The 14,021-nt window shown below is 38.8% G+C and overlaps 1 protein-coding gene across 1 annotated transcript in view; it reads right to left on the reverse strand.

Annotated features, from left to right (window-relative positions):
- Positions 1–12,218, reverse strand: part of LOC124615717 (DNA replication licensing factor MCM4) — a 43,667-nt gene extending 31,449 nt beyond the window's left edge. Inside the window, exons 1-3 of the mRNA XM_047143780.1 lie at positions 12,099–12,218; positions 9,923–10,577; positions 9,676–9,839 (exon numbers count right to left, since the gene is read on the reverse strand). Of these exons, the coding sequence (XP_046999736.1) occupies positions 9,676–9,839; positions 9,923–10,565 (807 nt within the window). The 5' untranslated portion in view covers positions 10,566–10,577; positions 12,099–12,218. The remainder of the gene's footprint in view (positions 1–9,675; positions 9,840–9,922; positions 10,578–12,098) is intronic.
- Between the last annotated feature and the right edge of the window lie 1,803 nt (positions 12,219–14,021).

A 14,021-nucleotide genomic window follows, 5' to 3' on the forward strand; every position in this document is an offset into this window, starting at 1 on the left:
ATTTCAGTTTATTTCATTCCCCGCCTTCTGATTTCCCTTGATTAGACAATTATGTAGAGAGGTGTATGTGGCTCCGAGCACTATGTTTGTAAACTTCTCTTGAATATTCCAAGGCACAAAACTGTTACCGTTACCACCCACTGTAGTACATTTGAGTCTTTCAATGAAACTTTCAAAAACCAATGAAGAGTCTCTCAAGCTTTTCCACACCATTAAATTAATTCAACTTGGAATGTATAGCTAACAAAATACACAAGAAAAGTTACCAAACCTTCTGTGCAGAGATTCATATCCATTTAGTTTTCTTAAAATGAACACTAGCTGAATAGTTACCTTACTAACAACCAGATTCAAACAGTTGTTCCAGCTTAATCCACTCCTGATAGTTGTCACCAGAAAAATGATTGTTGTTATTTGATACTAGTCATTTACTGGAGATGATGTAACCAGAAACACCTTTTATTTTCATATATTTTCTTGTTATCAGTTATGATTTGACAGACCATTTATAAAAGGAATACATGTCCCTAGACAAGAGGTGCTCTCTTATGTGCACTAAGAGGACATGTGGAAAAATCTGGAGTCTTAGTCACAACGGATCTCAATCCAATAATCAGGCCTATGGTAATTTGTGGAGTGACATAGTGGAATAAAGTACAACAAAAGGTGGATGCTAAGAAGCACAATGAGGTGCAGAGATTGGTCTGCCTAGCCATAACAATGGAATTAGCAGCATTCCCACTGTTGCGGTAAGCATACAAATGGTCGGGGGAAATGTCAGCTGACTATGCAATAATCTCCAGCGGCCGCAATAAATGTTTCTATGTAACTACAGGAGAGTGAGCAGTGGAAGAAAGAACCATGATATCATTCATGTGACAGCCTGGTTTACTCAAAGGTTGAAAACAGATGAAGTTGCTAGAGGTGGGGTATACAGGGTACAGCCTTGACGGAAGTGGGCAATATCTCTAGGGGAAAAGAGACTACAGTATTTGAGTTTGGGGTATTCGCTATCAGAATGTGTGTGAAAGAAAACTTACACAGGTGTTACAAGGATCATAGCAGCTACATTCATTCAGCCAAGCAGTTCGACACACCCACCAGCCCAAGCAACACAATCAAATATTCTTGCAGAATGTCATGCAACCCTTGCGATTCTGGGGAAAAGCAACAGGGTAAACTTGCTGCGGGTCCCTGGTCACTCAGAAATTAGTGGCACTGAACAAGCTGATAGGCTAGCCAGAGCACAGGTGGTGACTCCATTAGTTGGACCACAAATCTGTGTTGTTATCAGCCTAAACTTCATAGCCGTTATCAGGATTCAACCAACATGATTATTGAGCTGAGTGCCATCTACGTATATGTAGGTTATGATTGTGTAGAAAATATGTTGGTAAATTATAGCATCATTATTTTCCTTGGGACCACGGAGCACGTCCATCCATACTACTTGGCTGGAGACATATGAAGGATGTCAGAGAAGTGTTTTCATGCACAGATGCAAATTTGGGAAATTTGAGTCCACTGTGAAGGTTCTCAAGCCTCGCCTCGGCCATTGTATCTGTTCAGAAATGGTGAGCAGTTGGATACTTTGGTTTTGGAACAGAGCAGGATAACAAGGGTGTTTGGGGCATGTAGCTGATTGTAATCACATAGCTGACAAGGAATTGTTGACATCGGTCTCTCAGATGGGACACCCACTTTCACATGGTGACTGTCGACAGGATTGCTCCAGCCCAAAAAAGCCGCAAACAGGCCATCGGTAATCACGTAGCCCCCCCCTTTTGGGGGGGGGGGGCAGAATATTTTAAAAATTAGAAGCCTGATTTAGACCTTTAGACACTAAATTCCAGACACTTTCTGACCATAAATGAAGAAGATTTTCTGGAATAAAAACAATTCTAAATTTTAAAAAAATCAGCATCATCATTTGCGTCAGCTTCGTCTTTCTGGTAATGTAACAGGTGCCAAAGGAACAAAAAGACATCTTATTTCTTGCAGTTTTGATAAAACAAGTAAAAACATCTTTAACAGATTAACACTATATACAAAGTGTTTTGTACTCCTAAAAAGACAAATAACACCACCGAGCAATATATCACAAAATTACAAAATGTCATTGGTCTATAATAATTTACTAACAGTGCGCAATTTTAAAAATTGACGAGGAGATGGCCATTCCTGTAATAGCATCATTGTGGTGTGTATTAGTAACTATGGATAAATAGGTGAACTGCGCATCTTGTGACGTCATCTGGTTAGAAACACCACTTCGGCCTATAGACTCTTGAGTTGAACCTTGTGATGTCACTTGGCAAAAAAGCAGTTTTATTCCTATAAATAAGCTAACACAAACAGAACAAAAAATTTTTGTTGTCACTCAGCATGATCCATCTTGTTAAGCTCTATTGACGAAATTGTTCATAGACAGGTCTACTACATGCTCGGGAAGAAAATTTTTACAATCTATAACATATTTTAGTAGCATATGATCAGCAAAATGTAAACTACCCGTTCAGTATTTTTTTTTTAAATCACCAAACTGTAAAATGTCTATTCCTGTAATTTTTTAACAACTTCCCATAACTCCGTAATTAAGGTGATAATTCTGTAATAATTATGGACAATCCGTAACAGTTTGCAGCCATGCCAGTTGATAAGTTTTACTTCACTATGGTGGATAGGACCTCATAACTGAGCTGTAATGGTTCTGCTGAACCATAGGTGACACAGACTAGGCAAGAAGATTTAGCCATAATAAAATGATCCGATCTGCTCCACTGGTGGTGGTGTTGAGGAAACTGAAGATGTGAAGTTTCCTCCTCATATAGTTTGCCTTTAGTTGGTAATGTGAGCTAATTACGTTAATTAGTTGTCAAATAGTACAGGCAAAAAGTATGATTGTTGAATACTTGTAGCAGTTTATCTCCTAAGCAAAGTGTAGTATTGGGACGAATCAACTAGAGGCTACAGAAATATACAACAAGGCTATAAAAATGTACAACACAGGATTTCACTGGTGAGAAACAACACCCATGATTCTCAGCAGTCATGTTTTGTGTGTAGCTCTGTGAAGTCGACGTTCTGCAGGGTACAAAGATGTAGAGTACTATTCCCTGTGGGAACTCATTGTCTTGAACATTTTCACTATTATGGGTTGTGCCCATTCAAACACAAAACAGTCGAAGTGATATTGGCAGGCAGCCCTGAAAGCTTTATTTGTTAATGTGGTAATGCCATGTTGTAGGTGCAAATGGTCAGTAGTGAACGGGGCTACTTGAAAACCACTAAAAATAAGCAAGGATCATATTACTGCTTTAGCTTGTACTAATGCTACTGATAGCTATCCATGGCCTATGTTCGTCATTGGTAAAAATAAAAAATGCTTTGTTTTAAACATGTTAACATGTCTGCATGCACACCGCGTACATATGGCAGAAGAGTGCAGGGATGTGTAATATGAATTTCACAGAATGGTTTAAGGGAGTTTTTATACCCTCTGTAAAACCTTATCAGTCCAAGAATAGTAAAAAAACTGCTCCTTAACAACACATCAACTCATCCACCACTGTTACCTTAAATGAAAAGGGCAAGTTCATAAAAATGATTTTTCTTTCATCTAACATAATGGATACAGGCATTCAGATGTTCAAACAGTATTACAAAAAAGAATTGTTATGTTAGAAAGAGAAGGAAGTCTTAAGAAATCATAAAAATATTGATTTGAAAGATATGTCCTACATTACTGCAGCAGCTTGATATAGTGTAAAGGAGAAGAATCTGGGGGAAAAAAGAAAAAACAAAAGAGCCTGGAATAAACCTCTGGGTTTGGCAATCTCAGTCTGATTGTAAACAATGAACAGAATGACACACTTGACATGTACAAGGTTAAAAAAAAAAAAACTCAATTGCTAGTCAGTGATAAAGATAATGATCAAGAATGTACAAGTGTAGATGATGCAGATCCAAAGTATCAAACCATGCAGGATAGAGAAACTGTAAACATCCAAACTGGTACAATTGATGCTGCCAGCATCGTATCAACTAGGGGCCCAAAAAATGTAGATGAAAATTTGGCTGCTTCTCATTTATTTACATGTTTAGATCCTTGTGATGGTTTCAAGCTCAAGATGAAAGTGACCAGTATTAGGTATCAGTCCTGAAAAAACTGTGTGACTTGTGTGCTGCTTGTAAGCGGGTACACTTGCTAAAACAGACAAAAAAAATCGTTTTTAAAGCATTTATTCCTTACATATATGCAGAATGCATATTATGAAATATTTTTTTGTTTACTACGCTGCACTACACACCATCCTCCTGTACTTGTCTTCCTAATAATAAGAGAGGTCATGTCATTATAAATATGTGTTGTTTTATTGGTAAATACATGTATACAGTTCAATTGCCCAAATAAACCCAGTTAAGATAGTTGACACCCTTCTGTACTGGCAAGATTGGCACCTGTTTAATACAAACATTGGAATGAGCAGAATATACATTCTAGTGCCCAAATAGCCTGATACACTATAGTAGTGCCTCATAAGGCTATCTTTCATTCTGGTTTTAAAATATTTAGCAGTTTTTCACTTGCTACATGATGTCTGGTGAACTGGTGGAGTACAGTACATCATTTTCATTTGTTTGCAACTGCACTAATGTGAGTCTCAGTAAGAGTTAATACACACACACACACACACACACGGATAGACAGACAGAGAGAATGAAATGTTATGGTCTACAGAGGACAATGTGCTCTTAATATGAATGAATATGCATTGACACACTTCATAATGAGATTGGAGGAAACCTTTCAAAACATAAATTATTTTTTATATTTCTTTTTATAACAGAATGTATTCCCGGTATCGAAAGGATTCATTAGCAAATGTTTGCTGTTACAGCTATTATTTTACCTGAGTGTCACAATATCTGAAATCAGGATTTGTAAATTAATAAACATAAAAATAATCAATGTAGAGCATGTTATTTCTAAATACAGGGTGTATACGGGGACAAGGAAAAAGAATTCCCGGATTATTCCCGTTTAAAAAATATGCTTTTTCCCGGGAGGAAATACACTTTTTCGGTGCTAGGTGACAGTGGGTTTTCCGTAGATTTTCCCTTGGAACTGTAAAACTTATCAATACATTGAACGGTTGACGTTATACACACTCACGTACAACTTCCTGGGGCGGAGGAGGGGGGGGGGGGGGGGGGGGGGGGGGGGGGGGGGGGGGGGGGGGAAGGGGGGGCTACATATACGCTGCATATTTTCGTATTACGAAAGTATAAATTCGAATTGCAGCAAACACAGTGCGTTAGTTTCCGGAGCGTTGAAGCCGCGGTTGCGATGTCCTTGTGTAAGCTAATCATATCTCATGCCAAGTGATCTTGCGAGCCGATGACAGCAGATGTTCAGAGCATAGGACACGTGTTATACTCAGCCAATAGCAAGATCACTGGGTACATAGCGTGAACACACAACGAGGAAAAATTAAGGGTTAATGTTAATATACATAGTTTAGCTACTAGAAAAGCTAAGCTTTTACATATAATATTGGTCTCTACGATTAACAAGCTACAACAGAAGCTAAGCCTTCACATGTAATATTGATCTTTTTTGTGTGTTTTATACTTTAAGATACATCACACGAATGTGCCAGTAAATTTAAAATTATGACATAAATGTCTGGGCTCGAAATTCTTGTAAGTAGCTGGTCCTCAACGTGTTCAGTTTTGAACGCTCTGTGATTTAGAAATTCCTCCCACTTTCTCGCATGTAACATAATTCATCTTGCGTAAAAAGAAATTTACTTTAAAAGTAACATGTTTCGAACCACCGTTCGCAATACTATCCGGAGACTGTTAGAAATACGTTCGATTTAGCAGTTGCCAGGGAGCGCCAGAAAATAGGCATTATTGCACGTGCGCAGCTGCAGTGGTGTAGGAAGACCGCATGTTCGTATGTATAAAGCACTAAGAGCGCTTACATTACACCATAAAAGAAACAGGGCATCAGAGGATACTCCCCAGGGCATCGTAATTTCGTAAACCATACTAAAATGCATAATTCGGCTTGAAGTGCATATTGTTTTTTTCCATATTCACAATGAAGTAGGTCCCATCTGATACTCTACGATCTCATTTTTGGTTGCTTATTACGGCAGTATATGATAATGTGCACTTGAAATTCAGCGAACAGTTGGAACTAGCCAATACTGTGGAATGAAACACTTCGTTCGAAATAAAATGGCTGCCTCAGCGGAAAGATTATTAAGCCCAATTTCTTTAGCAAACTTGCAAAACTAACTTCACTGTTCTGCAAGGCGATTAATGTTAGACTGCTAATAACTTGGAAATAAAATTAAATCAGAAAACTGAAACTAATAATATATTTTTGCCCTCTGTAATTATGTGAATGTATTTTGATTCCCTTGATAGCTCCCAGCCACAGAAATCCGTTTTGTTTTCATTTCACGTGGGAGCTGTAAACTAAGAGAAGCAGCGAAATCACTTAACGTCACTAACGCAAACACGGGTCACGTGGAGACTACAACTACCCCACTACAACTCAGACAACTCTGCGCATGTGCGAATCTGGCAACTAGGGCGCGCGGGAAAATTTTTTCTCATGTGCATCTGGCTGTTTGCTGCTACTGCTCATACAGCTAACAGCCACACTTCAAGTAGCGGTAAGCGGGAGAAGGTACTGCTCACACGGGAGTCAACTACTCATGCACATCAGCCCGCTGGCAAATGGTCAAACATACCTAATATGAATAGTTGTGACGTCACACTAACAGCAAGCAGTTTATTGTTGCAAATAATTACATAGTCTTCGCCCTACGGCCATTTGACATATTTTTGCTATTTGCAGACACTCGTGCATGCACGGTGTTTTGTTGTTGTAAATTGTGCATTTCCTTTGCCACTAAAGTTTTATTTTTTCCTCTCTTTTATACTTTATTGCTGCAGTATCATTCTCCAGTAGCAGGATACAGTAACATTCTTTGCTAGAGAATCAATTCATACCAGTCAAAATTACAAAAATTTAACTGAAAGCTAAAAGAATGAAAAATTCCCGTGTTTTTCACAGATTTCCCGGGTCGTATACACCCTGTCAATACTACAGCACTTGGGATGCATGAAACACAAAATAAAATTGCCAATGTCAGCTAACACAGACCTATACTACAGATCTATCTGTTAGCACCACCTAGAATCTGTTTTTGAGAAAGAATCAATAATAATATTTCAAATCTGACAGTGCAAGACTGTTGCACATGATCAATAACAGAAATAACTTTGCAACAAATGCAAAATTATTAACAGAAATATCAGTGTGTGGCAAAAAATAGAATGTGATGAAAAGGCCACCCACCACATGTGAATATTTCATATATTAGTGGCATACCATGTACAATCATCCTGTTGGCTGCCTTCAACTTGATATGGTGACACACTGACACATTCTGATCTATTATGTGAAGATGTGCAGCATGTGGACACCCATTTGTGAAGTTTAGCTAAAGCAACAAATGCTAGCTACTTCTCTTAAATATTACTATTGGTGCTAATTTACTCATACTGATAATTATGGAAACTGGGTCTAGATTACTTTGTATACATGCATTAGGGAGAAAAACAGCTACTGTTTTTATCTTAAGACTTCAGACAAAGCATTTATATAACTTTATACAGACCACTATCAACTGTCCAGATAAAGTCAGGCTCTACCTAATACAAATATTACAGTAATCCTAAATTTACATTCCCAAGTCAAAATATTCTAATAAATTTTAGGAGTGCTAGCGAGGTATTTGCCTACATCTATGAATATTAGGGGATTTTCAATTTTCTGCCCAAAACCCAGTAGCAAACTGTTATAAACTTTTGGGTAAAAAGATCAGGGCCAGTGGCATACTTACATGTTTTGTGTAGCAATGTTGTCAATGCTCAATGTGAGATATGAGAGGAATGAAAGGGTGTGTTTTTCAAAGCAAGAGAGAGGAATACTGTCACATTCTCACATCAATATACCACAACCTCATAAATTTTAACACATTACAAAAAATAATTCAAATATTTGTGGTAACCACAATTATAAATTTAATGGCTACTCAATTCACTCACAGCACTGTAAGCAGTGCTATTAGGTTCCAACTTAATCACAACCTTGAAATTTGTGACATTTGGAAAAAAGGTAACGTGACACGAGTGAAATTAATTTCAGCAATAGGAATTCTCTCTCTCTCTTCTCACCTCTCAATAGTTATGTGGAAGGTAGCATACCACTGGCTAAGCGGAACTGAGGTGTTGCCGACCTAAGAGCAGCAGAGAAACATCGCTTTGACTGGTACTAGTCCTGATCTAGACATGAAGGACTTCTGCACCAGACTCCAATCTAAATCCTAGAGAGCAAATGGTCTATATGAGAATTTTTTACACTTCTAATATTATGGCTGTCAACTTTGCAATCCACTGTGAATTCTCACTTATTAGTAAGTATAATTACTGACACTTGAGTATGAGAATCTGCAGGTGTGTAAAGACACTCTCCCATTGGATACTTTATCCATACGCTGGCACACGTCCTTGTGTTCCTGTGTCTTGGTGAGCATCACTAACACTGACCCCACACAATGTGTATTTAATGGCACTGTCCCTGACTGGAGACTTTTCTTGACCATTCATTTCGAAAGATGTGGATTGCCAAGTGAGAATGTTTTACACTATTAATACAGTACATACAATCTCTCACTTTAAAATTTACATTGAGTGGAAGGCAATGAACTGATAGATGCAAGGTACCACATAAAATTCAAGTAGTGTGGTCTACCAGTCACACCAATATTTGTCAGTTAGTAGCCTCACTTGCTGGCAGTCAGCACATGTATGGAAGCCTTGAAAGGAAAATGATTTAGCAGAACTTAAAACGACCATCTTTAAAAATACATACGATATAGAATGTGTGCCATAATAATCACCTAAGTCCAACACCTTTCCAAGACAATACTAAAGGTATGGTATGGTGCTGGCCAAGCAGATAAGACTTTCGATTCATGAAATTCTATTCTCAGAGCACAGTCTTGTGAACAGATAACATAATTCCCCATACTGACCTATGATTTGGGAATAAACACAAAATATCATGAAGAATGGAAGTTTCTCTCTATAAACTAGAAACCAGTATGTACTTTCATGCTAGATAAATGCATCAGTTTCAAACCACACATAATCTGCATAGGTAAGTGGGTGTCTTCAATGAACTACAAACATTTAGTAGCAGGCCTATATGTAATTACTTTTAACACTGGAATTCAACTGAAAATGGAAAAGAATAAATATATAATGGTAACTTGGTAAAATGCAGGACAAGTGACTACTGAACAATCTCAGACCATGAACCATGCTCCGTGGGGAGGAGGTAAAGTGAATAAAGGCGCTACTAATACACACAAAAAACACAAGAAAAAGGAGCTAATGTTGACAGAAAGAACAAAAGTAAACAATGTTCCCTACATGAGAGTGCTGTTATCTTAAGACCATAATGTTTGTAGCCTTTTTATGGTGTTTCAGAAACTATAAAACAGCGAGAAAATATGTATGTCAATTTATAATGATTTTATTGTAAGTCCAATTAGATAATATAGATGTAAATGTTTATATACTCACTGGTTCTGCATTCATATTCACTTGGCGAATTCTCTTGTCTGTCCTTATGTCAGATCTCATTCTAATTGGTGTGCCTCGAATACCTGATCGAGGAGTCCGTATCGAGGAAATTGAGCTTGGGGTACCATAGTTTAATGGTGAACTCAAATCTATTTCTGTCATACCTGTCAAACAAGAAAATTAATAATAAATTACATATTACTAACACAAAATAGCAATCATAGTTTTGACACTTGTATACACTTACCAAAAGGACTCGATGGATTAAGACTTATTGCTGGCGAAGCAGGCGGAACTGACTGATGATCTGATTCCGAAATAATACTTGGATCACCAGTGGTTACACGTCTCCGTTGACGTGGTGTCCCTACACCTGTGGATACTGAAGACTTTGAGGGTGTGTCCCGGGCACGCCGCCTGGAACTAGTAGGTGTGTGTGTTGGTGGGCCTGCTCCGGCTGGTGTACGTGGATTATCACTACCTGCTGCACTTGTCCCATCATCCAGATTTTCTTCAGCTGTTGCTGATCTGCGTTGACGTTTAGCTGGTGTTCTCTCCGTTGACGCATTGCTTGGCCCTTGTTCAGCAGCTTGTTCAGGTGAACCATTTTCTTGTTGCTGTGGTCTCCTTGGAGTACCTCGTCTTGGTGTTCCGCGGCGCGCTGGACTCTGTGTATCTTCTTCTTCCACTGGCTGCACCCTACGAGGTGTAAGCAATCTAGAAGGTGTACCAGGCGCTTCTTCACCTCTTTCACGACGCCTTCGAGGTGTGCCCCTTCCGGGGGTAGAAGGGGCATCCCGTGATTCTGAACCAGCCCTTCCTCGTCTTCGTGATGGTGTTCCATCCTTCCTTGCAGAAGATGGCTCAGAATCTTTAGTTGGCGTTGGCATTATAGTTTATGGCTACATAAAAGAAAATAATTACAAAGACATAGTTATGATGTAAATCTTAATTCTAATCTCTAAACCAAACAATGTCATAAATCATTAATTCTGACAACAGACTTCATGTTATAAGGAATTTAGTGAATAGGAGAAAGGACAACCAGCCACAGAACTGGACATCATGACTACTGAACTGAACGAAAGGGCTATAACTTATGAGTCACAGGTAGCAAACGTAGGGTCGACAGAAGCGTCCGATCCCACGCGCCGGCTTTGACCAGTGGCGTAAGGGTGTTGTCTTGTGTGACGTCATGACGGCGCGGAGTTTGGTTTGAGTGTGGCTGTCTCCAGTTCTGTTTTATCTTATTTTATTTACTTTTCTGATCTGTTCGTTCTATCTCGTGAGATTTTTTTTAAAATTTAAAAACACATATTACTTATTTTAATTATCTGTTTCCTCGAATTTCTGTTTTAGTTTAGTATATTTATCTTTCTGATCTGTTCGTTCTATCCCGTGAGATTTGTTTTTTTTAAAAAAGACAAAAAACACTAATCAGTTACTGAAGCATCTTTATCTTCTATGGGTTGCAGGGGTTACGACCCCTGGGGAGGTGGGTGGGTATTCATGCATGGCTGTCTTCACTTACATGTTGTAGCTACGCAAGGCGTCTAAATTTGTTTATATTTAGTTTGCCCCCCACCCAAAACACCCCATTTCCCGCGCTTGTCCCGTTGGTGTCATTAGGCTTCTTGTGGAAAGTGTGTGTGTTTGTTTTTGTTTCCGCCATATTCGTGACGTCATGGGTCAAAGCAGACGGGTGGGATCGGACGCTTCCGTATTTCCCAAACGTATTTAATAATCATTTCTTAAATATAGCAGAAGTTCCAGAGAAAAATCACAACAGTATGTCGAAAAATAACTCTCATAAGAATCAAAAGTTGTACTAGGTAATTCAACCAATTCTGACTGGGGATAACTCACATGAGGGGTTCCCCCACTTCGTCTCCCATTAGCGTAAACAATCGTATGTATAATACACAACAAGCAGAATTATGTTCTGGGGTAACTAATCTTTACGAGAGAAAGTCTTCCTTGCTTTCAAACATGCTTTAAGAATTGTAAAAGATGCAAACATACTATCATCTTATAAACATCTATTAAAGAAATTGGGCACTTTGACTACTACTTCACAGTATACATATTCCCACATAATGCTTGTTGTAAATGATCCATTACACTACAAAAACAATGATGAACATAACTAAAATACCAAATGGGACAATGACATTCATTACGACACATTACAGTTCTCTTCAACACAGAAAAGGGCGCACAATACTGGGCCAGAATTTGTGATCACTTACCCAGTGATATAAAATATCTGATATAGCAAAGTAAAATTTGGAAACAAACCGACAAAGTTTCACCTAACGAGTCCTTCCACCCCGACTGTTATTGTAATTCGTAAAATGTGGTGAATTGAAATTAGTTACAGCTGCATAACTTATAACGTTTCAAAACATTACATTTCTACTTACCCCACGCTGTATTAACGTAATACACAACAAACTTTACTACGCTTCACCACACATCTAATCCCCAAAGTCGCAAAATACACACGAAGCGCGGGAAATTCGCGCGCGCTCAAGAGCTTCAACGGAAGACATCACAATGTAAATACGAAAGCTGCAATTCCACGAACTATTGCCATAGGTATCGAGAGGGTAATCGATCAGGAACACGGCTGTCTGAAATAGTGACCGTGGCAGTTATCATTTCAAATTTTTACTCCATACATTATACTTCGTGGAACTGTATATATTATTCATTTAACTTGGAAACTGCAGTCCTAGTGGCCACCAAATATCATACTAGCTGTTACTATACTTGCTGCAAGACTTGCTTTATAAATGACAGTTCGCAATTGACAAAACAAAGCAACGTCATGTCAAAATATTGCACAATTGATTACAAATAGCGGCATTCACACAAGCCGTCTATGACACTGAACAGTATGTCACCGCCAAGGTTTCTCGGGAACAATGTTTTGACTCCGACGTTGCTGACAGGAACTATGTCGTCACCTGCAAAAACATTTTGATCGCTCTCATTCATGCTACAACAGTTAATTCTGTGCTTCCACGTTTTCTAAATATTTATTTCATATTTTTGTTTTATTTTCATGATGTATTGCAATTGTCTCATGATGACCTGAATATTTTTTTCCTTCAGCGTGATTGTATTAGATTATTTCCTTATAAAACTTGCCTGACATGTTTTTACGTCTGTATTTTCGGTAGCAAATAAATGTTGATATTTACAATGCTATTTCTCTTCTCAACAATTTACCATATGAAAATGATCAAAAACACCCATTATAAAGTTATTTTGTTCACCAACAAATTATATCACTGTTAATTTGCAAATTCCGGAACTATACCGCGACTTTTGTGTCACGAATGTTACCTCACAACCTCACTTTCACCGGTCGGTACTAGGCTCAGCGAATTGACATGACGTTGATGTACCATCTAGCGCGAATTTTCGACCATTTCATGGTGTCGTTGCCCGACTTTCCGTTCCATACTGTTGACATACAGTGGTAATCTGCCTTAAATCATTGTTATTTGTGAGTTCGTAAAGCCCTATTCACCAGTTCTCTCAGCCCAGTAAAGATACGTGATATTGAGATAACGAGGTACCATTCTAAACACAAGAATTCGAAATATAATATCTGAATTAAGAAACCAGTAGTGTAAAGGTAGTGTAGCTGTGGTCTACTTTTCGTACCTCACCTTGGTGCTCTGAGGGATGTTAGGTGCAAAGCAAACTTGGTAATGAATGTTGACAAAATTCGAACAACTATTCAAGTTGGAGAGTAGAATCTACGAGACTGGCCACGTACCATCAGAATTTCGGAAAAGTATCATCTACACCAGGGCTTAACAACTGGCCGGTTTTGAGCGCGAGTACTCGCGTCTGCTCAGGCACGTGGTCGCGAGCAGGTGCAAGGTCGCGGAGTAGGGAGATAGGGAAGGAGGATAGGGAGGGGAAATGCGCGCGCACGTATGAATAGGACCGCAGCGTGGCTATTGAATTCGCGCCGACTGTGTAACGTTAAAAGTACTACGATCAGCTCTAACAGTCACTTCGCTGGTTAAGAATCACGTCAAGTCGCCGGTGTGTAACCCCAACCATGCTTTCGCAGTTCAACCCCCATTGGGAGGAATTGTATCTGTTTACAGAAAAAGATGGTGTTGCAAGTTGAACAGTTTCGGATTGTGCCATTATCTGACATGACCATTATGCGTCGGATACAGGACATGGCAGACGACGTCCAGAGCCAGCTTGCAAATATCTATAAAGATTTTATGGCGTATTCTCTAGCTCTGGACGAAAGTGTTGATATCACTGGCACAGCGCAGCTTTCCATATTTATTAGAGGTGTTAATAGAGATCTT

This window comes from Schistocerca americana, chromosome 5 (genome assembly GCF_021461395.2).
Source record: "Schistocerca americana isolate TAMUIC-IGC-003095 chromosome 5, iqSchAmer2.1, whole genome shotgun sequence".
Taxonomy (NCBI): domain Eukaryota; kingdom Metazoa; phylum Arthropoda; class Insecta; order Orthoptera; family Acrididae; genus Schistocerca; species Schistocerca americana.